This window comes from Varroa destructor, unplaced genomic scaffold, assembly GCF_002443255.2.
Source record: "Varroa destructor unplaced genomic scaffold, Vdes_3.0 BEIS01000004.1, whole genome shotgun sequence".
NCBI lineage: Eukaryota > Metazoa > Arthropoda > Arachnida > Mesostigmata > Varroidae > Varroa > Varroa destructor.
The window spans coordinates 39,418,360-39,443,285 of NW_019211457.1; the positions used below are offsets into that span (position 1 = coordinate 39,418,360).

General features: G+C 47.7%; 2 protein-coding genes and 2 long non-coding RNA genes across 12 annotated transcripts in view; 2 read left to right on the forward strand and 2 right to left on the reverse strand.

The window, feature by feature from the left end:
* LOC111249422 (uncharacterized) overlaps nucleotides 1-24,926 on the forward strand; it is a 195,007-nt gene that overhangs the window by 96,502 nt on the left and 73,579 nt on the right. The window lies entirely within an intron of this gene.
* On the reverse strand, nucleotides 1,911-6,414 carry LOC147756185 (uncharacterized). Its single transcript, XR_015327685.1, has 2 exons — nucleotides 3,733-6,414; nucleotides 1,911-3,398 (listed from the first exon to the last, which is right to left on the reverse strand). It is a non-coding gene; the product is annotated as an uncharacterized LOC147756185 (long non-coding RNA).
* LOC147756186 (uncharacterized) lies at nucleotides 11,738-22,980 on the forward strand. Its single transcript, XR_015327683.1, has 2 exons — nucleotides 11,738-12,504; nucleotides 22,038-22,980. It is a non-coding gene; the product is annotated as an uncharacterized LOC147756186 (long non-coding RNA).
* Nucleotides 13,421-14,524, reverse strand: LOC111249425 (uncharacterized protein F13E9.13, mitochondrial). The gene has a single exon (XM_022803286.2). It carries the CDS (start codon nucleotides 14,402-14,404, stop codon nucleotides 13,553-13,555), a length of 852 nt encoding a protein of 283 aa, XP_022659021.1. The 5' UTR covers nucleotides 14,405-14,524; the 3' UTR covers nucleotides 13,421-13,552.

Here is a 24,926-nt window from a genome sequence, read left to right on the forward strand (position 1 = left end):
CACTGTAATCCTCTGTTGCTGCCCATTATATGCATGCTACTAGCTACGATCGTAGAGAGACACTAGTGGATTGTTGGAGGCATGAACCGGCACAGTCCTGCGATAGTTGGTGGAGGCCAGCACCAGATTGTGTAGAAGGAATGAAAATAGGGTTAACGGAACAGTGATCGCCGCTGGCCGAAAAAGGAGCTTTCTACTTGACGCTAAGCGAGTGAACACGAAGAAGAAGAGGCAAGCCTAGCGTATGAGACAGGGTCGTTGGGTTGACGACGGGGGCTTACCTAGCGAGCAAGTGAGAATCGACGAAAAACGCAGTGAAAGCAGGAGAAGGGAACGTTAAGAGAGAAAGGCACAGGGCAAATAAAGTATCGGAAGATGCATTTAGGTCGTCGTCGCTGCCGCCACTGCTGCTGTACTTTGACTCTGTACAGCCAGTAGGCTGCAAGCAACTGGGGGTCATCTGAACCCGCGTTGGTTGGCTGCTCACTGGCCGCGCTTGCCTTAGCCTTAGTCAAAGGAGGAAAGAACGGCTACCGCCGCTCAAGGAAGACGACGACAGGCAGCCACCGGCTGAGTAGCCTGAAATCAATATAAGCTGAGCCAGGCCGCCTCCAGCTTGAAGGAGATCCAGAGACTGCCCTACGCTGACTTGCAGAGAAATCCACACAGGCCATGGCAGGCGATTTCCCTGGCACCTCGACTATAGTAGATGAGTTGTCGGGCATCTAGTAGGCTATTTATTATTATCTGAAAGTTCAAATCGATTGAATCACCAAATTGCTTATTACTTTCATATTATAGCAGTCGACAGTTTACGCAATGACGCGATGATGGAAACGAGCAGAGGGTATAATAGTACATGTGTAGCTAGGAAGAGGAAGACAGGGGGTCAAGGTTTCCTTAATCTGGCGAATGATTTTAGTCCATGTATTTTTATACGAACAATAGGAGACAACATTCAACCGATTGTTGTGCAGGACGTAGTCAGGTCCTGTTGTGTGCTCAGCTGCTGCACACATTAATACGGAGCTAATAGATTGATTAATTTACTGCAATTCAACATTGTACTATATAGCTTTGTATGTACTTCTGAGCGTATAACTTTTGAAAAAGCCTTTGTTCGTATGTACTTTGTTAACGACGCTTTCATTTAATTTGTAGCCATTAAGGCCCTGCTTGAGAAGGCAACATATCATGCCACATCTAAACTCTAGCTTCCCTCGTTTCCAATGGTTTCGTAATAAAAGTGGAGTCACTGTATTTGTATATACGAGATTACACACTGGCACTTCGAAGATTGTAGTCAGTTTCCAAGCAGTTATCGTAAACTAGTATCAAAAAAAGGCATACCAACTACTGTCTACGGAGATCCTCAGATTTAACCCTGACTCTGCCAGTTGAGACATAGGATACGGTCGATACTGCGCAAGGCAAAAGGAGAAAATTGGATACTACATCCCTTACGCTAACATAGCTGAGCTGGCCTATTCAAAGGGTGGTGGCAGCAGATGTTACAGTGACTCTTTTGGACGAAATCCTCCAGTTTCAATCAAATACAGCGCGCTGACAGACGGGGCAGCACCGAAGTTCGATATTCTCTCCATGTACGCCCCCCATTGGCTTCCATCAGCGTCAACCGCTCAGTCTAATAAACGGTGACACCCTAGTTGAGTTTTGCGCCTGGCACTCTATCAATATTCAAAGTCTCCCATTGATGAAACGCTGGACAGTAGTAGGATGCTGTGGAAACATTGTTTGATAATTTGTCAATCTTTAACTGATACGCAGTGTTAAACGTTTCTTAGGTAAGGCCAGCGAGAGGCGTTTTAAGTAACGCCTAATAATCTAAGTCCCAGACATAAGTAAACCTTTCGTTGGTTCACGTTTCTCTATCTAAATGAAAACAGCGCTTTACATGCTCTAATATATAGCCTTTGTATGGAAGCAATTGTTCCACTCAACCTGTTAGTCAAAGGTATTTAATGAATACGACTCTTAACTTGGTAACATATACACATCCTTCTGTTGCCTTATCCTCCCCTTTGTTTCGGTTATCGATTCCGGTATTACGTAGTACTATTATATCTAACTTGCTTATTTAGTAAGCATAAACAATATGCAGATATAATAGTTTCGAAAACACTTATGACTAAAAGTGAAGTGAACCAAATAAAAATAGGAGAAAAGCGTTCTTCTTCAACATAGTGCGGTCAAAGTAATCATAATGTACCCAACATCGAGGACGTATTTCCCGTACCATTTTCATTGGCTCATTATTATCACAAGGCTTGAATAACTGCGGTCACAGTCGTACTTAACCTATTTGTACATAGCGATAGAAATTTGCAAAATATTATGAATTGCCATTTTCATGTTTCTATATCTCTGTCCTGCTCGAACACAGGTCAGCGGCGTGACTATGGATGGTGTGTCTCTTGGGGAATATCTGAGTTTCTCCTTCACAAACCTTGAAGAAGAGTACCTAGACAAGGCAAAACTGGCCTGGCCCATTGCATCCATATGCTTTCCCATAACTATCACATGGCGCTGTATCGCCTTAGTCGGTATCAGGGCACTCTGTTCCATCCTTCTCTTGATCTACATTTTACTCTTGCTGATGCTGTCGTCATACTGGGCCACAGTGTCTATTTCTATATCCCTGTTGTCGACTCTGTATGGTTGAGGTTGCGCGTTTGCTAAGCTTTCTTATATCGATGTATCAGGTCGTGATGAAGATGAGGCCTCGGAACCGTGTGACCCGTTTCGGCCAAAGAACACTGGGAAGGCAAAGCGAGGGTGGTAAGTAGGGGCACGAGGGGTCTAGTGGCTACGCCAAGTCGAGTAAGGTCAACGTGTGGTAAGCAATATGGGTTTTGCCGTATAGGAAATAGGCACAGATAGGGGCGTTCAGAGTAATCGGGTGCTGCCTGCAATACCGATGGCAGCACAGGAGGTCCCAGATGGCGAAAGCCGCACAGGCTGACTGGGTAGATGGCGAGCGATGATTATGATCGGTCCCACCGATTGATCGGACGACACCCCCACGCACAGAGAGGGACACGGATGGACACATGACGCTGCCTCAATCAGGATCCACCATTGCCGTCTTCCCCAATAATTCCCACTAGCCCTCTTCGATGCGCTACTTCGTACGCACTACCTACTTTGCTTCTTCTATGAAGATTTCTTGTTGTTGGGATATCATATCTTCCTCACACCCCAGCAACCGAGCACACGCATAGGCGACTGCAAGCAAGCGCACCGGCTCGCATATTCGACTGAGTTGACGACTATCACGACGCAGCGCGTACGTTACCTCGAACAGCATGGTCCTTTCAACATGGGCCGATTCCTAGCTAGCAATTCGGTCAGTCAGTTGCGTCTGAAACGACTCCAACCTGAAAGAAGTGTGCAATCTTTAGGGAAATCTTACTCACTTGAGGTTGGACTATCCCCTATTGAGGCCAACTTGACTGCATTCATACACGAGTATGACTACGCATGTGAGCGTCAATTTCTTGCTGCCACCTTGTCGCTTTCTCACCCTGTGCTATGCCTACGCTGTGGTTACTGAAGGGCAAATGTGATAACAGAAGATCAGGAAAGGTGAAGGTAAAAGTAGTAAGAATGGTGGTGGTGGTGCTCACAGTAGGGACCCCTGAGCACTCGATAAAAAGTGGCGCTGTCCACTCAGAAGACACAAAACCCAAATATACCCATCTAGCCACTCACCAACTTCCCTACGAGTTTTTCCTCAAGCATCACACCGAACGGGATACACATACGCGACGAAGCAGAGGAGCAGCCAGGTCTAGCCCATGCCTAGGTTCAATGGGCAGTCAGTCACTTCGGGCCACCTATAAAGTGAAGTACAGCAAAAGCTGTTCGCAATGGCAGGAAGGCCGGTCGAGGAACCCAGACGAACATCGATATAGGTAGCCAGGCACAAAGTAGAGCACAAAGTAGAGACCATGAAAAATGCGCAAAGAGAGAAACGCATACAATAAATGTGTCAATAGTCGGTTATGACTCGAAGCTCTCGCAAATACTGCTGTTGTTGCGGTTGCTAACAATGAGTGAGCTACATCGGTGAACCCGTGATGGCCACTCGGCTATGAAGACCCGTTGACATCTCGGACATCGTCCTACCCGACCGTTGTCACCCATGTTATGCAAGATAAAGCTGTAGCATCGCCAGCGACAGTGCTTGCAACAGAGGACAAACGGGAAGCAGCGGAGGTGATGCCAGAATCGCGCGGGTCAGGTGGCACTGATCGGCTTCAGGGTCATCGGCAACTTTGCGTCATGGGATAACATACATAGCTAGGCACATACCCAGCAGCTATGCGCAGGTGGCGCGTAAGATCCAAAAGGCATAGCTGATCATACCTAGGTCGTTTGCTACAGCCACTACTTCCTTCTCTACTGCTACGACTCTTTATCAACAATCCCTGGTATCCGTACATGCGATGTCTGTCTACAAGCAGTTGCCTGTTAGGGTCATAAGGGCAAAAGTTCTGACCGCAGTTCCATTCCTGCAAAACATGGAGTATACCGCTGTAGACAATGTCGTACCAGTTACTGTCATTTCACATCCAACGAAGTCTAAATGGGACCAGCTGCTGTACATCTAGTTAGTGGTCATTTGGCCACATGCAAATCGTGCTCCAACCAAAACTTTTGCATGCAACACGCTCCCATCCATACACAAACATATGTATATTGCATATACATGAATAAAAGAAATAAACAGCTGCGCAATTCTCTTTGTGATAGCCTGGGAAAAACTAAGCCTTATAGTCAATGTTCGTTGAGGACGCCAGCTAGCTAGGACTATTGTACTTATTTTTATTAGTAAGGTGAGCTCTATTTGGCTTACGGGTGTATTTAACAGCATGTCTAAGTCTAAAGAGTACAGATCACAAAGTTTCAGCCTGTCAAAATAAGCTTCTAATAGTATTTACAGTAATAGCTACTCATACATACCACTTGTCGACCTTTCTACTTAGCTCAAATAATTAGCAATCTCTACGTCATCTTGTTTCAAAGATACCTTGCCAATTCTCATTCGCCTAGTCTAGTTACGTTCTTTCGAATCACATGCACTACCAAGTAGGTACGGCATTTGCATGTAGGCAATCTGGCTCGCCAGACCAGCGCTGACGGTGATAAAAGAGAAGGCCATGAAACGCATTTGGACAATGTTGTTGATGACAGAATAGTGCGTCACAGAATAGGCAAACCGTCCCATTCTAGTGGAATTCAAAGCAGCAGACAAAATAGAGGGTAAAACAACGGGGGTTTAGTTGGTGGCGAAGCCAGGTAATGCTGTGCCTTGTTCTAGGGCACGAAGAGTACTGGGAGACATGCGTGTTGGGAAGTGGGGGTATTCAAAGGCAAAGCAGTGAGCGCGGTCGGTCTGCCGGCCGGCCAACCCCTTGACAGTGCCAGGGTCTCCGTGCCCCCAGCGACCCTTATAGAGGCGTGCTTCTCTGTCAGTAAATGTGAGTACGCAATGCGCTTTGGGGGGTGCGGGGTGGGAGTGAGTTAGGAGAGGCACTCGTTCTACGGCTGCTGGTGGGGGTTGGTGGTAGTGGCAGCTTCCCTGTAATATTCTCGATGACCCAACCCCCGTCGTAGTAGAGGTTCGTAGCCGTATTCGTCGTATTGTACTGATCGCAGGCGGCTGATGCATTTTGTCTTTTCAGGTAATTGTCGAATGAACGAGACCCTGCAGGGCGCTCCACTTCGCTCGCTCCGGCAAACTGGTTCATCAATGTGCCTTCATCAGCTATAATGATGCCTGCTTGTGGGGGTTAGGTTGTGTTGGCTGCGAACGGAGCCTAGAGTAAAGAGAACAGTAGCGTTATTCGGCATTAGCGGTAATGCACGGCAAGCTGTGCCGGTCAACATAGTAAGGCAAAACAAGTGGGAATTTCAGGGAAGTAGGATAGAGCCAGCCACCTAGCATCGCTCCTACGACAGCGACGAAAGCGATATCGATGATAACAACAATGAACGTAAACAAACGGTCGTAGTTCCCAGGAAGTAGCGTTCGAACTGTAGATTCAAACGCAGCAAGGGTGCCCTTCCGAGCTCATATGAAAGCGATGAGACCTACCTATGGCGCCTAATACTACGTAGGGCTGACTGACACAAAATGGCCCAATCGAATTGGTGATGACGTGTGCAAACCCGCGTGTGGCAGTTCCGAATGCTCCGCCCTGCCGCGCATGTACTGTCAGTCATTCCCTCTATTTTGGCCTTTAAAGATGTCCAAAGTTACATTGTGGCTATGTTACTATCGTGCTACCGTTATTATCTCCTCTCCGATCGTTTTAGTGACTCAATGTTTTAACCAGCATTTTGTAATATTTTGCTACTTAATGGAGAATTTACGATATGTGTACCCATTCAGTCTTGTTTCCATTTAAAACGTAATGCTTATCTGTCAAACAGTTCAATCGGCTCGACAACATCAAATATTTAATGCTCTGAGGCTCTGCAGCATCGGACTAGTATCCATTATTGGCCCGTAGCATATTACCGCCAGGGCAAGCAATCAGGTGTCGCTCTACAAGTGTCTGTGTGATCTTTGCGCGCGAAAAGGCCATTTAACCTTCTGCTCGCTGTCTGTAAAGAAGTGGTTCCCGCCGAGCAGCGAGGCGGGCGCCATTTGTCACTATAGGCATGCAGTCGAGGTTCAGCCCCAGAACACTGCGCGCAGCCCTGTCTTTGTGCGCCTCCATGTCGCGTGCCGAACTCCATGATCTTTCTGCTTCATGGAGGCTGCGCAAAACGAGCAGCTTGTCATTGACTAAAGCTGCCTCAAGCTTTAAGTCGTCTCATCTCAAACCAAGGTTTGAAAACTGGCCTGTCTATTGCCGGAAACAAGAAGCTGTTGGCAATAGTTGCTTTGCTACATGGCACAGCTTTGCCGTCATCGCGATGTTACGGTGGCTGGCGGCTGAATGGCCACCGCCAAAGTCATCGCCTGGGCCTTCGGCGGGCCTGCTATCGGGGAGTGGCTCTTGGAAAGCAGGCAATCGAGTTGAGTTCTGTGGGGTGAGGCCTTTGAAGAGAGACTACTGCCTTATGCCAGCTTTCTCTCTCTCCTGTGTCGGCGGCTGTGAGCTGAGGTGGGTTCCATGCCGACGAGCACATTTGTCATCCGGCAACCGAGACGACGACGACGAGTCCCAATTCTACCACGAGACGAAAAAAGGGCCAAGGAGGATGTGGGAATTGAGCAGTGGTAGTAAAGGACAGTGGCAGGCATGAGGTTATTCTCCCGACGACAGAGAGGTGAGACGGAGCTAGACTAGGCTCACGACAAAGATGGAAGGGCGAGGACGAGGCCTTCCCGCTCGTTCTGTTCTTCGGGTCTTCTTGTTTCTTCCCGTCTCCCGATGGGAAATGAACGGCCGACAACCCATAGGAAGACGGGCTACGATGCTTCCACACAAAGAGAAGCACTGTTGACGCACGTTCGGAAGCCGATAGAATCGCTCCGCACGCATCGTCCCGTCTGCCTGCACCGAGTCCGCATCTCGATAACGACGAAGAGGATCTGAACTTCTTCGATGGCACGAAGAAAGACTAAGCGGACAAAAGAAGAAGTGCGACGGGAGGAAACGGTCCAGGAAGAACTGCGTGAGCTCCGTTAGTGAAATTAGGAAGGCCGTCAAAGCTACTCCATTTATTTCCTATTGACCCCAAGCTGCAGCTCAGGGCAGCAGGCAAACCCTCAAAGCTAGGTGGCAAGCCGCGGGAATGAAACCAGTGACGCTTGAGAGAAAAAAATTGGATAGGGCGGTCCTGCTTGCGGCTCTGCTGCGTTGCGAATAGACAGTGGGTGGTGCTTCCAATAAAATATGCATTTGTCTTACCTATATTGACGTTCTCGCTTCGGCTACATGTAAGCAACTAGATTTATCTACCGAAATGTTACTACTGAACAGAGGGAGTACCGACGGATTCGACGCTGGCTATACGCTTTGACACTGGTTAGCGTGCACTTTCGGAGCAAAGCGAAGCTGTCAACGTTATGGGCACGTGCCGATTATCAGGTGCTAGTGCGTTGTCGCTCACCCTGATCAGAAGAGGACTTTTTTGGTTTTGCTCAAAGCAGAGCGACGAAGTTTAATCTTACATGACTCTACTACTAATTAATGTACTCAGTTAGTGCTAGCCTATTTTTGTAATATAGCAGACTTGATTGCTGTCTGTGCATAATTACCAGTTTACATTTAGCAGCCTCCTTTCGCCTGCTCAGATACAATTCGCTTAAGTGACTCTCTCACTATCCCCTCCTACCTTTGCGATGTGCGAGCGTGTTTGTGTGTGACGCTCGTATGTAGCAGACGCCAAGAAAGACGCCAGTGGGTGCACCTGGTGGTCGTCGAAAAGTTGTGGCACGCTCGCCTCGTTGTTCGCCTGCGACTTGCAAACGCATGGTTTACCGCAAGACTTGTACTGTTCTCTTGGCTTTTCACGCACTCCGCTTATGGTTTCGCTTCGGAGCCGACATAGAAATTCGGAGAGAGAAAGCGCTTGAAGAAGCTGAGCTAAGGCAGGTCGTGGTCGTGCTTGTGTGAGCTTCTGCTGGAACCGCTGCTGGACAGGGGGCAGTGAATTCGAAAGCAGCTGCCTCCAGCCCCTTTGACTCCGTCGTCCTACCAATGGGCTCCTGAGCTGAAGTCAGAATCAGACTGCAGTCTGCTTCTTAGGAACGTACGAGGACGGGCTTGCGGGGGTGCGGGCAGTGGAGTCTTGAAAGACTGTGGTATCAGAGACTCAAACACAGAGGTTCAGTCCGGGAGCTGAGATTGGAGGGATCGCAGGTGCCTGCTATGCTTTCTCTCTTGCTATCAAGTGGCAAAGAGGGGCGCAAACGTACAAGTGAGCTGAGAATGAAAGTCACAGGAGGTGCCGAGAAAGAAGTCAGGGAGAAGTGGATGCGGTGAGCCGTACACGTTAGCGTCGAGTCGTCGCGACCGCTGACTGCTGCCGCTGTGCTAGCTGGCATGCCGCAATGACTATGTGGGACACAAAGCTAAGAGTAACCAGGCCGAGGTCTAGCTAGCATCACTTATGGGATGATCGACCAACCGACTGTCTATCTGTCCGACAGCTGAGTGAGTTGCTAACAGCCAGGTTCTACAATGATCGTGACTAGCTTAAGCTGACCGCCGCCTGCAAACGTCCGTATTACCTCTCCTTTCATTCGTTCTGACCGCGAGCGATACCTAATTTAAGATCATAGTTGTTATCGTCGGTCTATGTGTATTCGTTTGTAATTAGTACGCGCAAATACAAAAATAACACAATTCAGAAACGCGATTCGAATGGAAAAAAAAAAATATATATATATATATATATATATATATATATATATATATATATACTATTTCTCAGTAAAAAAGCAGCTGATACGCTTTGCTGTTTGAAACCTGGCTAATTTTTTTTTTTTTTAATCGATTTCTAAGCTCCGTAGAACGCGGTTATGGTCACAATTCAAATCGAGATAGCACGGAACTTGCTCGGCAGTTTATTACTATTTTTTGTGTAAAATAAATTTGTGCCATTCTTTTAATGCTGCCTGCCCATTGCGCAAAACACATCGGGACAAGAAAGAGCGTAGAATTCTAAATTACTAATTAATTTTTCTTTTTCCTGATAAAAAAGGTTGTATGAGAAAACCCCCCAGTGAGGCCAGGTTTAACGGGGCCAGGGAAAACAATACACAACGCGTCGTCTGCAGGAAGAGTCATTAATATTTGGATACATCCGCGCGTTCGTGCAGCAGCCAGACGGGTAAGCGGCTGGCGGCTGTCTTATCTCGAAGGCTAAACGTAAAATAGAGAGTTCTAGCGAGATAACGGTGGAACAGCTGGCTGTTCTCTGACTGGTGTCGATTCGCGCGACTACAGAGAGCCACACACAAGGGGAACGCTGTTACCGAACAGCGTGTTTTACGCAACAAAAGGCAAACAAACAGCAAAACTCGTGCTCGCACGAAAAGAAAAAGATAGAGAGTGTCAGAAATTCATAGAAAACACCGACAAGGAAGAGATGCGCTTACAGACTGCTACACCCGAAAACTAAACAGTTTTCATTTACTTGGAGCGGCTGAGCGAGCGGGTCAGAGAACGACAGGACCAGGGGGCGCGGACTGAAACATGTAAGGTATGTTTTGCCCCTCGGACGACGTTGCAAGCGTTGGCTTGCTCATTCCTCGCTTCATAACGAAGTTAAGCGCTTTTCCTGTTCGTACTGCGGCTAGTGCGAGTTGCCGCAGTCTACGTAGTCCGTAATACTGCTGCATGTACGTATACCAAAGGATTGTGTTAGCGTATGTACGTACAGCTCCGCGAATAAATTGCTTGTCGCCAAGCCGTACTACCAATGTCCTAGGCTCATTGTGCCATACCGCCGAGCGACGAATCCAGACGAACCGTCAAAGTGCGCACAGATCGTGCTAGCGTTGATGTAATGCAAAATCACAGATAGTTCTGTATCGTAATCATCGAGATCATTACCTTCTCTCGAAAATCCACACTGGAGGCGTGAATCTTTTAAGTTATCGACTTCTCTTTAATGCATAATGTTTCTGTATACTGTACCTAAAGCTGCATTACTATAGCACGTATACTATTTATCTATTTCCATTGAATTAAACCTGAATGGGGACACAAATCATCTTATTGAATTTTTCTATTCTCTTTTGACAATTCGAAGCTTCGAGAAGATTGTGAACTGCCCAACCATCGGTACGGAGACGCTTAGATGATACCAATGTCTGTGGCTCTCTCGAAAGGATAGTAGGCGGTGAAATGTTAGTGGCACCGGCACTTCCTGTAAATGTTGTCAGTATCGGCTGTCGGTGCTTACTAGTGCTGTTGCTGTTTCAGCTGTCACACTAGTGCCGGCAGTTGATGGTGTTAAGGATACGGGGAAAGGGCGGCGCATGGAAGTGTGCTATGGGGATGGGTATGTCATAGGGTCTGAACCGAGAAGGGACTTTGCCCTGCAGCGCAGAGCTGGCCTTAATCATAAACACACAACAACAACAACACTACACGCGAAGAACGAGGAGGCCACAGCACCAGCGGTAGAATCAAGCGAATCAACCTAAATGCTACGGCAGGAATCGTGTTGCGTTTCCGCCATCAGCGGAAGTTGCCTGTTCCCTCGAATGGCATCATGGATGGAACAGCCACAACGAGTCAAGCGACCGGCATTTAACGCCATTGGGCTAACGCAGGAGTAGCAGAATCCGAAGAACTGAACCGGGCTGCTCAGCTCGCTTTCGCTTGTAACATTCACTTGTATTTGTGCTGGGGCTAAAACGCTGCTAGCTGGCCTCAGCCTGACTGCTCGCAGGGGCTGCCAAGCAGCAGCAACAGTATCATAGGCCGTAACAGCAGCTTCCATGACCCAACCAACTCATCTGAACGAGCTCAACGGATCGAGCTGTATGCATGCAGCTTTGGCGTTGCTGATGGTGGCGGCCCCTTTGGCTGGTGGCTGACGGTGGATGTGCCGCTAACTGATTCCTAGCTGCATCAACGAGTTATATGGTAGTATATAGTGCACATGACGTCGACGGGTCCGCCAGTTTTCCCCGACCTCTGTATTTCTCTCATACGTTCTCGTTTTCACTCTCCCTGTACCAACCCTTTTTTCTTACTTTCCTTCCGCGCTCCTCCCGCTCTCTCTTCTCGCACCCCTTTCCCCTATCAATGGGTAAACAGCACAGACAGCAGTAGCACTAGCAACTGCAGCATAGCAAATTATCGGCTCACGCGCTCGTTCTGCCCTGCCGTCACATTACTGCTAGTGCTGCTGGGCCGCAGACTAACCTCTCTTAACCCCTGCTCCGGCTGCCGCTATCCACTATCCGGCCGACCCAAGTCCCGACAGGAGCCCATCGGGCCACCTTCGGACGTGGTAACCCCTTTCCCTGCGTAAATACGAGGTACTGCTAGCAGTGTTCGCTTCCGGCAAGCGTGGGCAAAAGCAGCAAACAGATCCTGGCTGGCTCAGGCTCGGGAACGGGAATCCACACTACCGCCTACACGATTCGTCGTCCCTCTAACTCGATGCATCGGCTCTAGGCTCGTAAGGCTTGGCTGCCTGTTTCCATGTGCTTACTGCGTATTGGGCCTTGTGCTGCTTTGTAAAGCGTGTTCTGGCTTGTGCTGCATACGGAGTCGCGGAATCGGTGATCGCAGTCGGACGGTTACAGGTCCGCCGGCAAAAGAAGCTGCAACATGCTCGCTGACGCCGTTATCACGATCGGCTCTTTCCGTCCTCTGTTACTGTGTCCCCAGCTTGATCCACCGACTAACATGCTCCACTTCTCTCACCAATGCGGAGAACCAGCGTTGCATCGTGTCTTGCATTGTTTAGCGAGCGAAGACGCAGGGGACAAGAATCAGAAGCCAGCAGCAGGACCAGCAACGGAACGAGGCCAAGAAGCACCGACTAAAGGACAACAAGGTACTCAGCAGGACATCCACACGGGAGTATAATATCCCTGCTACTGTTGCCGCCGCTGCTGGTGGTCATGGTATTATCAATGAGGAGTTCACTTACTCTCTTGCTAGCTTGCTTAGATGCTTACTATTGTGTGCCGAACGAACGATAGTTGCCACTCATCGCCTTGATTTGTTACTATCTTAGATTTCCGGGATTATCCCGAAGCGGATTCGACCCGATCAGAAAAGTGCGTTCCCCAACAGGCAACCTCTTGTTGCCGTTGCTACTATGTACTAGGCCAATAGTGCCTCTTTCCGCTGAAGATCTCATCCCGATCAGATATCTGTCTCCCATAGACGACGTGCATTTATTAATGCATGATGAGACACAACTAAAACAAACAAGGTCAGCTAATTGGTAAAAACAGTTCGCATTTACCACCCGACTACGGGTGTAGACTAAAACAGTATAGTGGTTAATGAGGCAAAATAGATAGATAAGTATCAGTTAAACAAAATCGCGAGATGATTTCAATTACGTCAGTACGCTATAGACGAATCCGCGCATTACAGCTACGGAAAAGAGGCTGACGCTAAAAACACTAGCTGGGCACACTTGTCCCTAGAGTAGTAGGTAATTACTTGGGGTACGTATTCTACTTTGGACCTGGCTTTTATTCGTGTAACGTGGGGCTTCTTGCTTGTTAATCATCTTCTGCTTGTGTCGGATTACGTTATTAGTGTGGGTAAAAGGCCGCGAATTATCAGCTGGGGTAGTGGTAGGGTCTATAATAGACACAATTATTGTAAAAACGTGGCAAATCGACAGGAGCATCTGCAGCATTTATATTTTGCAAAAGGTAACGTTCTACGGTGCCAAGTGAAATTTTCATTGGCTACTAATATTTATAAACATATACCGAAAAATTAATAATCACTTTAAAGTTATTATAATTTAGATACTTTATTGGCACTAATGCGATTATTTAGTTTCAGTCTAGATATATATATATATGCCTTATGCCGCGCTCGATATATGTGATACGTAAGGGATTGTAGTTATTTTTGATTTAGGATACATTCGTTTTCAAACGCTTCATAAACGACCGAATTTTCGCTTCGTCTAGCAAGCCGGTCCAGTGGCCGTTCTGTTTAAAATGTGAGCCCACTATAACACCATGACAGGCCTTAGTCAGTCTAGTAACGTTATCGGCAGTGACGCCAGATCCAAGAATTACAGGTTGATGAGGCACGGCAAGAGCGACCTCACCTATGTCTCGTTCATTGGGTTCTGCTCCTGTAGAGTTTCCAGTCACAATTAAGCCATCCGCTAAAAAAAAATCGGCATTGCGTGCCATGTCAGCAATCGACACATCGGCGGTGATAGCATGAGCGGAATGTTTCTTTTTAATATCACAGAAGATCGCCACGTTCTCGGCAAAACATTCTAGCGATTTACGGTATCGAAGCAGATCACCAGCGCAAGCATTGATCAGGCCTTCATCGGCAAAATGGCTAAATACAAAACCTTCAGCACGTATAAAATTGAAATTTGTCGCGGCCGCTACAGCTAAAGCGGCTCGATTGTTAGCCGCTAGAATTTGTACTCCGCAAGCCAAATTAGGTCCCACCGTTTCACGAACGCTTTGGCATACACGGGTCATGCAAGCCGTTATCGCAGGACATTCATTCAGTGTATACGGCGTATCGTGCATGTTCTCCACAAGCACTCCGTCGACCTCACAATCACGATAGAGCCGGGCCTCGTCAATACTATGTTCCACAATCTCGTTGATAGCGCTGTTGTTCAACGGAGAACCTGGCAACGCCTTGACATGTATCATTCCAATGACGGCGCATCTGGTCATGTTTCCGAACAGCTTTCGAAAACGTGTCAGAGCGGTTGATGCAGGGCGTGTCATTGCCGCCTGCTTTCGGAAACACTTGTTTGACGTTTAGTGGTATTTGGTAGAGTAGAATTGACTGGATGGGCAACGAGCTGTCGACGCGAAGCGGTCTATTACAAAATCCCTTTGCCCCCTTTCCTCCGGCCTGTAGCAGGCAGCCAGCCAGCCAGCGACACCGTAAGTGTGAATACGGCTGGCGATTGAGGAGGGAGAGAACAGAAAGATGGTAAGGGTGATAATGACTGATAGAGCGTAGTAGGCTTCTAATACCGAGATAGGGATAGATTGATCATAGAAAGTAATAGAATCACTCCGTTGCGAATTAAATAGGTTTAATGCTCATTTATGTATACGCAGCTTATAATTATAACTAGTGGTTACGCTAGCGATTAAGGTGTTTACAATGGAGTGGAAGCCACAATACTATGATTATGACCGAAACGCTTGTGGCTAGGATTTACCAGCTTTTCAATTCGAATCAAATGATGACAGGTCATAAGAACAATATATTGAAAAGAACGTTTTTGCCCCATACCGAACTCGGCAACCCCTTCAGTTCTCTATGGCTGTACCTGGCTGGCCCTAAAACGCCTTAAATGAAAAGCGCTTACCAAAGCATTCCGAAAATGCGACAATTAACCAGGTACAGGACGAACCAGGATAAGGAAAACATGGCTCAGGAAAGAAAGAAGAGAGACACTATGCTGTTTCTTCCGCTAGCCTTCCCTATGTATGAAGCGTGAACCTTTTTTCGGCAGTGGATCCGTTAATCAATACTTCCTTCTCAAGGCAATGGCCTTCTCACGTGCTAGGCACTCTCCTAGCCACTAGCCTTAAGCACTTTACCACAGTAAGAAAGAAGGATCACTTAGGGTCAGTCCGCTGGGCTTATATATATATGTATATAAATGCGCATTTGTCGTACTAATAACAATATATTATTATTCAGTATAGATAATTAACTCCACATAATAACTAAGGGTATCTACCACAATAACGTGTGTTTAGGTAGATTAAAAACATGAGTTTTCATAGTATAGTAGTAGATTTGGTATAGTAAACTCGTTCAACGGCTACTATCTGATATTGTGTCTACTATATAGATTTAGTATTATTATTTGTATTTGATGCATGATACATTTAAATTGTCCAATTTGTAAAAAAACCTCTACCGCCTGCTGCTGATCGACAACCTTTGTTCATGGCGCTCAATTGAAACAACGCTCAGACGCCTCTCATTGTTCCTCAATGTTAGACACAATGCTTGACATATGCTTGAACAGCTTTGAGTGATCCGTCTGAGTGTATAGACGCTCTTAGTAATGGCAGTGGTCGAACAGCCAACTGGACCGCGGGGTTGGCCCCTCACGAACAAAAGGTAGCACGAACGATGATGATCTGCTTCCTTTTGTGGTTTCGTTCAATTGCGGTCACACCCCACCCCCCACTCACCAGTCTCTTTCTCCCCTCAGCTGCTTTCTAAAGACGTTGCCCGGTAGACTGAGCAGTAGAATAGTCCCAGCCCGGCTATCCCACTGAATCTAGTTCCGCCACCGGAACGAGTGAGCATTAATTGCCAGCTTTTATACTATATTACGACCACTGCTGCTGCTTTTAGCAGGGCCACAGATCACGCAGATTACTGCCGGACTAACGTAGCCACAGTAATAGGCGCTAGGGCAGGCCGCCGCACCAAGCCTCATAGGATCTGCAAAGGAGCAACGAAAAGCAGCTGCACCGGCCGCCCACGTACGCTCTGCCGTCGATTTCTTCTCTGTTCCTAGGAAGGTACCGAAGGAGAGGTCGACGGAGAGAAGGATACAGGGGCAGCCACGCACGCAGACGAACAGGGTTACAGACAGGAAAGGGGGTAGCGGGAGAGAGATCCTATTCTGCGAACAGGCGTTGAAGCGCTGAAGACTATAGCGCAGTGATCTCGCTACCGACACCATTTATCGGTCAAATACTTGCGGTCTGGTATTTATAGTTATCGTAAAGTTACAAGTCAATCAGTTTTCCTAATTATACTTTGTCAGTACGTGATTATGATTTATGAATACTTTTTGCTGTATACTATTTGTACACTATGTAATACTATTATGATGTAATAGTAATTTCTGGTTAATGCATAATAATAATACAAAGGTTATTTGTCCAATGGGAGTTAGTGTACCACCTGCTTATATTTAAGTTCTTATTATCTATTATCTTCAATGACTGCAAAAAACGGGAAATGAAATAATCTATTTTCCGTTTTTTATTTAGATGCAAAATGGAGGGGGAGCACTAGCTTGATTTTGAGCGTTTACTATCAGATTTTTCAATTAATTGGTTAATCATCTATATATTTTTAAGCAAACTCTCAAATTTCTCAATGAATTAGGATCAAGCATTTGTGTATCTCCATTTGGCTAACGTTTCTAACGTGCCGACCATTTCTACATATATATATACGTATTGGCCCTCGGTGTAATTTGATCAGGACGTCTTTATGCAGCGCTCGGATCACTACTAAAACTTACTGAGCAGATTGAGAGATTTCAGATACGCAATGACGCCGCTGCTGCGTTAAGGTAAACTTAGCATTGCAGTGGCGTGTCCGCATAGCACAGGAAGCTCAGCATCTGAAGTACGAAGACGGCTACCGACAGCTATCCAGCCAGTCGCTCACCAGTCAAGAAAGCAGTTTTCACCCGTGGCACGTTCAGTAGCACGCCTCAACTGAGTGCAATGGGCAGACACACATGGCCACGTTCTTCACAGCACTTCTGCCGCAGCAACAGCGTGCGCCCTGCTGGGCAGCGCACCGTACCGCGTCCGTTTGCCCGTATTACAGACCAACTGCTTTTGCCGCTGTTTCTACAGCGACTGGTGGCGGGAAACGGGGAAGAAGTGGTGCACATTGCAATAGCGTAGCTCCGCTACAACCAACCGAAAGCCCGGCGTTGAGCCAGCGAGAAAAGTTCGATGCCATCCTCACGTCTGCATTGCCTTCAATATCCGCCAGACAACCGGGCTACAATTAGCTCTCGCCGGCTTGCCGGCCGGCCAGCAGCAAGAGTGGCCATAGACCATAAGACAGCCGGACCCGGGACGGACGGGTAGGCTCGGTAAAAACGCAAAGTAGCATAGATGGTGGTGCTCGCCACACGACGCATGTGGTACACTGTGCACTAACACCCTGTACCCACGCCCGGTCTGTCGAGAGTCTTCTTTTTTTCCTATCTCTTCCCCAGTAGCGTAACGATAGTTCAACTGTGATCATCGCCCGCTCGCTTGCTATCTTCCTAGCTCTGCTCAGCGTTCCAACTGCACGAGCAAGCAACAAGGCACTTCGCATGCCAACCACGTCGATCTTCCTCTCCGAGTGGAGTCACTCGGCTGACGAAACTGCTCGTGGTCGCGGTCATAGTGGTGGCGGTGCTACTGTTTGGCACGAGCAAGATAACTCGGTGGCGGCCAAGTGCGAGAATGGACTATCGGACCACTCAGGATGGCCTGCATCGCCAGGCTTACACTGGCGAAACCGACGGAGTGCAGCAAAGTGGGATCGAGTCCGCGTAGCCGGTCAAGTGATCAACCACTTAGCCACAAGGAGGTGGCGTTACTGGAGTAGCTAAGGCAGAAGCAAAGGCGGCGACCTCGACGGATTCGGAAATCAAAAATCTCTCTTGCGGAAGATTGGGTCGGGCGTTCTATCCGCACGGTATGGCGAGATCAATCCGTCTCGCATCCCCGCTACGCTCACGCACACACCTCAGCCTATTGCTATTTACCTCTTATCGACTGAGTCGGGAAATCTCAAACACCTCAGCGCCGTCTTGCGCCAGGTAGGTAGAGTTCTTCTTCGAACGTTCAAAAATCAGCCTTAACATGGTTGCCCCTTTAATGTTACGGGCACGACTAGTACTGAGCAGACAAAGTCGCTGATTGCAACAATCCGTCTCGTCCTGTTTGAGCAGGAGGTATCTTGTTCAAATCTTGGTCCTGAATCAGCAGGCGTCACAAGAGCAGCAGTAGCAAGAACGGCTTCGTCTGACCACTACGTTCGGTTCCCTGCTACGACGGCGGCGAAGTCCTCCTTAGCCATCTTCTGCTCCGAAATCGATAAGGGACGACTAAAATGGCCGATGTGCCAGATGTGCCACAGATGGGGTTCAAGACAATCCGGCAACGCAACTAAACACAAGCCACGAGACACTGGCTTCGTATCGTCGTTAAGCAGCGATAGTCAGGCCAGGCCCTAAGCCACGGGACGGGAATATAGGGACGCGTTACTTTACCGGGAGTGCAACGGGATGGTAGCCGGCCATCCAGAGACGAGATATGTACCGGGAACGGAGTCTTTTCTTTTTCACCCCCTTGCTCTCTCTCTTCAGCCATTTCAACCTAGACGAAGAAGGAAAGCTCTCAGGTGACTGGAGGGGAGACAAGCAGCAAATAAGGCGGGATAGAGCAAGGAAGACCTCGCTGATTGCATCCTTTGAGTCAAACGTTAAATCACTTATGAGTTCGGTAAGCAGCCGTATGTACTCTTACCCATATGTCCATCGTACTTAAGTCTTCTTTGAAAAGTCCTACGTAGTACTGGGATGATGTACTGCCTAGAGAGCGCAATGTTCATCGATATTGGATTTTTTACTCAGGGCGGCCAGGCTGCCTAGCTGGCTCAGTGAAATCTGATTGCAAATGTTTAATTCAAACAGCACTTCGGAGGAGCAGCCGCAGCATCGGAGGATCAATAGAGAGCCAGCAAGCGGGGCAAAGTCTTCAGGTGTAAACCCTTCAGGTCGCCTCTGCAAGCCGCCGGACGCTCCAACGAGCCGGCCAACAAACGGACGGCATCTTCAGAATTGCAGGTCAGAGAGAGGGTTGGAGGAAGGTCTTCACTTCCCACTTCTTACCGTTCATCATTCCATCATTCTTTGGCGCTGGCTTACAGTTCTCAGCGATAGAGCAACTCCGAAGACTCAGTGCCCGTCGCAGGATAGCAGAGGATAGAGCGTCACTGCAGCTGCACTCTTTGCCTCAACTGATGCAGCGGCTGCAGCAGGATGAACCAAAAGAGGCAGGACCCAAAACATCGAAAGGGATTCGGCGGGGCAAAGCGAACGGGTTGCTGGGCTCAAATCGAAATTCAGTGACCACCTTGATTTGGTCAGAGGCAGGAAAATCAATTTGAGCGGATAACAAGCCTTCGGCCGACGCGCTCGCTCCTTAGCACAACGCCCTTTAACAACAACCTACTTGCTAGGCTCCTCTTCGTTGAGTGTATAGGCTCTTCGAAATGGCCAAAAAAGAGAGGTTAACAGCGAGGCTAGGCTTGATAGATTTGTGACGTGTGAAAGGAAAGCGGTCACAATACAGGAATAGATGATCTTTCTAGTCATATATGGTGTAGATAGCCTTTTTGAGCGTCGACAAGAACCGAGTGTTTTTTTTTCCTAGGATATTAGAAATAAAGTTTCCCTTTCGCATATATAAGCGAACTGGAAACAAGTGATACAATGCGATAATGTATATACTATGGCACTCAATTAGACAGTAATGCTGTCTTCAGATGAGAGGAATCGGTTGAGCTGGTTGGGGAAGGCCAAAATTAAAACTGTGGAAACTTACAGAGAGAATAAGTAAGTCAGTCGGTGACTGAAGTGAATCGCTGTGGCGTCGTCGGTTCGCTGGTCCGAAATGAGCGCTCCATGGCGTGTCTGCGGTCGCGGTGCAGCGATAGCGAGTGAACGATAGAAGACGATTGGAGCACCGCGTGACGCGTGACCTCCTTTATGACGAGCAAACGAACCAAGCAACCAGCGCACCGCCAGGCGTCCGTCAACGAACTCTGTCTCCCATGAAATTCCGGCCGTTAGTCTGAATTAAGAGGGCTTATCGGATGGTGGAAGAATGAGGAAGGTCGAGTTTTGGTTGGTGAAGGAGCATGGCCGGTATTAGCCGCGACGGCTTTATGAGGCAGCAGTCAGAGATGCATAGCGTGGCAACCGCTATCTGGATTGCCATGTCTCTTTCCGTCAGCCAGCAACGGAAACATGAAGCCCTAGATCGAGAGACACAGGGACGAATCAAGTTGCCTTGCCGGTACGGCCCGTCAAGTTCGCTCCTGCGGGGTCGTGCAGGTCGAATTAAGCAGCGTCGAAAACGTACCGATGATCTTACTGCAGATGGCTCGATCTTGTTGGCTGCCTATATGGATTGGGTAGGTTGTTTCGAACTGGGAGAATGGGGGCCTAACGTAACATAAAAGGGGGGCTCAATTTCGATGGCCCGTCAACTAGCTGGAAGTATGGTGCGCGTCTGGGTGTAATCGCGCTATCTTCGTGTTGAATGTCTGTCCACTCAACTCGACTGGTTTGGCATCGACTGAGCGCCTAGGACCCGTAAGATGGCGGGCGATATAGCGAGAAAGTGCAAGAGATGAAGGCAAAAGGAGAGCAGAAGAAAGGTTGCGGATCTGATCTCAAACAACGGCGACGGATATATGTTTTAGCATGATCGTCTCCTCATCTATCATGAAGGAATGAAAGAGAATCGACTTGGGTCTGCTTGAGGCTCGTTGAAGAGTTGTGGTAGAAATGCACAACCGAAATGAGAGTCCAGCCAGGCCGCTCCAAATGAGGGGAGCCGAACTATGCAGGTTGCCGTGCGCGTGAGGATACCGCTTTTTGGCCGTGGCATAAATAGAGTGAGATAAGCCGAGGTTATCATTTGGAATTTTACTTCTACAAAAACATAGAAGCGACGCGAAAGGACAAAAGTGACAGCCCCAAAGCTACATAGCGGCTAGTATTGATAATTTTAAGAAACACCTAGAGAAAAATGGGGCAACAGATCACTGCGTAAATGCTTTCAAAATCTTATTCTTATGTGTACAGGAATTTTTAAGAGCATTTTTATTTGCTCCTTTTCACATAATTGTCTCCGTAGACACTTGCATGTGTGATGGACATTTTGATTATATGACCTATAGGTAGAATCTAAGCCGGTTTGAATTGAACAGCATCGGTTATGGTCAATATTGATACGGGCTTCTACGTTCTGTGGTAAGGAGGGGTTGCCGAACGCTAAACATCAAAGAGTTAACCGCCCCTCATAAAAATCCATCCGTTCAGAGGGGAGCACGAATGGTAGAGTCCGAAGTGACAGCTCCGAGAGCTAATGGTTTCAGGGAGCGGAGTGGACCAGATTCCGTCCATTTCATGAAAACCTTATCCCTCATGTGAAATGATCATGCTTTCGTTGTTCCTCGTTCAAATGTCCATTTGGATAGTTCTAGGACGACGACGACCACCGTAGATAACAGCCGATAAAATGGGCCTAGACGTTAACTGCTATTCTACAATTCGAGTGATGTTTCAAGAAAAATTGTAAAACAATCATAATCAATAGAACGCAATAATGCGTATACGATAGAATTTTGATCGGTAGAAAACGCTGCGCATCAGATTATCGTGCAGCAGTTATTAACATTAACGGAACGAGAATATCTGAGTTGATAGTAACAGCGTCCTCATAAGGATTGTTAAAGCTGATACTAACAAACCATTTTTGATGCCTGGTGCTCTCTTCGTAATTCCAAATTTATATTAGAAGAATAAAATGCCTTAGATCTGACCTTCTGTATTGTGCGTTTCAGGTAATCATCGTTAATCCTGTTAAGGCTCGTATGATGGCCATAAACCTATATAAATATGCGCACCGCAGTCTCCTGATTAAGGCGCCAACTCAGCAATCATCAGCACCATATTACCTTGACGCTCGTTTAATTTTTAGAAGAGCAACAATTATAGCAATACGTACGTCCTGCAGAAAGGCGTAAAAAGACCTAGTCCGTTGTACTGTTTGCTTATTCATTTGATCACATTTGTGCCTTAATATATATCGTTGGCGGGGACGAAAACAGAGATTTGCAGCTTTTTTCAATTAGGGATTTGCTCTTCCTATACATATTACTACTCTGTTGTGGCATATAATCGTGTTGCTTCTATGATCATAGGGCTTGACTGTTATAGTATCATTTCTCTTTCATCTGATACGATAGAAATTACTTCATGTACGAAAACCACATGAGCTATAACCAAATATCTATGGAAGCCCTATTCTATATAATTCTACCATTTCGTTATTAGTATAAAAAGTAGAAACAATCTTCAATTCTGTATTATTTCATGAGGGATCGTGGAGTTCGTCAATTCTATATATGTTGAATAACGATCAGCAAAATATATGCTAACTAAAGGCAATGTCATTTCGTCTGTCTTCAAACATTTGAGAGGCTTTCGTCGTGCTTTTCCTCACGAATTTTGTGTACCTATTATACGGTAGATATTTGTATAGGTAAAGATTTGTATAGCAGTGGTAATGTAAGAGATGTGCGACATGTGGCCAGGAACACGTGGTTGCATTGAACGGAACAGGGGCCGAACGAGTAGTTCCACCCTCGTGGTGTGGGGCTTCTTTCATGCGAGATCATTCCATAAAAACCCCTCGCTCTCCACCCAGCGGCTAAAAGGCGGAGATACGTCTCCTTTGCTTCGGAGAGTGTGCGGCGTGTACTGGGCAAATCCTGCCCCTTTCCCACAAAGCGCCATCGCGGCGGAGTCCGACTTGGCACTTCATTATATCTAAAAGGCCTAACGTTATACAGTTGCTACACATCTATCGGCCGCATATCAGTCTTACACTTTAGTATGTATCATGGATACCAGCTGCATCTGACTGATCGTCCTTTTTCGATTAATCCCAGCTTCAGCTATAAAATACTTCGCACTTCAAGACTATTCTGCTAAAGGATGAGTCGACGGCGGCAAATCAGATAGATACTTTATGCATCCCTGCGTAGCTGCGATCGATCTAGGTTGGGCAAGGTCGAGCGCTCCATGGCCTCTTGCTGTGGATAGCAGGTGACCAGTTGCTGCATAATTTTATTAGCGGCTCCTTTTTCTGAGGCTAAAGTGTTCACTAAAGATATTTGTATCTGTTTAGCGAACCTACAGGTAAATGTGATTTAAAGACCTGGTCACAAAGTTTCTTAGTTCTTGATCTTAGTTTCCTTGATCAGACTCGATCTACAACTAGTCCTTAATGCTTTGTTCTAAACGATCATTGTCTCGGCCCTGTTGCAATATATAGATGTCAATATTTGGTTATACACTAACTTTTCGAGTGTTGATTCCTAGCGGTGCCTCTGTTATTCCGCTGCAGGAGCAACGATCTATATCAGTAAAAACAGCGCTTATGCGTTGTAGAGAATAATTCGTCACGACCGATCTTTATCAGCCTTAATCGTCCTCGCCTGCGTACGCTACGCCTAATGCCTGCGCATACTGCTTTGCCTTGTCTATTTGAGGCCTTCCGTTTCAGTCCGGTCCCATCTTAACTCGTCTCAGCGCTCGAAGCAGCGTCGACGTCTAGCCAGGTTTGCGAGAGGTTGTCCTGCAGCTACTGCCCCTCTAGTGGTGGATGGTTCCCCGCTCCTACAGCAGGGCCAGCCTGCTCAAGCTGCGAATTGAGGCTGAATAACAGCAACAGAAGCAGCAGCTGCAGTAACACTGTGCCTACTGCTCGAGCTGTTCCAGCAGCAGATCCACACATAGCTTGCTTGCTTCTGCTCCCTACGCTCAGCTGGGAAAAGGGGGAATCAGCAGGAAGTAGTTGAAGGAACGCACGTAAGGGCGAAGTGGTGGAAAACGGGAGAGGAGAAGCCAGGGAGGACGACGACGATGAAAGAAAGCGAGAAAAACGAGAGATTGGAAGCCGAAGGATCAGCACAAGCGCCAAAGCGCCAGGCTCTAGTTTGCTCCACTGCAGGGAAAGGGCCTGCCTGCAGCTGTAGAGCCAACAGCAAAAGCAGCTCTAGCAGCACCAAGCTGCCTCCTCTATAGTATGGGTGCTAGTGCTAGCAGGCAATGGTGATAGTGCTGCTACTAGTGGAGGCGCTCGGGTGGTGAGTGGCGCCGCCGGGGGTAAGCAGCGGCGGTCTTCCAATCGCCTAGTAGCAGCTGCGGAAGAAGCGGGAACGATGAGGGAGAACGAACGCACAGATGGAACGAGTGGAGCAGTGAAAATGTTTTGCGGCAGGGGGGGGGAAGGGAAACGGGCTGTTCCCGCCAGTTTTGGATTGGGAGATCGGTAGGCAGTGGGCGACTGAGCGAGCCGACCAGAGAACAGTATAGCAAGACGTGGCCGGGTAGGGCTGCTAGCCAAAGGGTAGGACCAAGGAGAGCAATAGGGGTAGGTCTGGCCAAGAAACAGGGATGTCAAGGGTGTAGGATGGGGAATGAGCATCGAGCTTGGGGAAAATAGGGTGGTCTGCTTTGCTGGGCTTGAGGTTGGTGGGCTAGAGTAGTGAAACGACTCAGTCTGCGAGAATAAGTCTCGGATCTGCTGACCGGGGGTTCTGGTGGTCTCTCTGCAAGGACTTCGGATCAGAAGGAAAAATACGGAGAGAAGGTAAAGCGGCAAATAGAGAGAAAAGAGGAGAAAGAACGGCGATGGCCGCGAGAGCAGCGATGGCGGCGGCGGC

Excerpts from the sequence above, each read along its gene's own strand:
- LOC111249425 (XM_022803286.2), bottom strand. The coding sequence starts at position 14,404 with ATGACACGCCCTGCATCAACCGCTCTGACACGTTTTCGAAAGCTGTTC.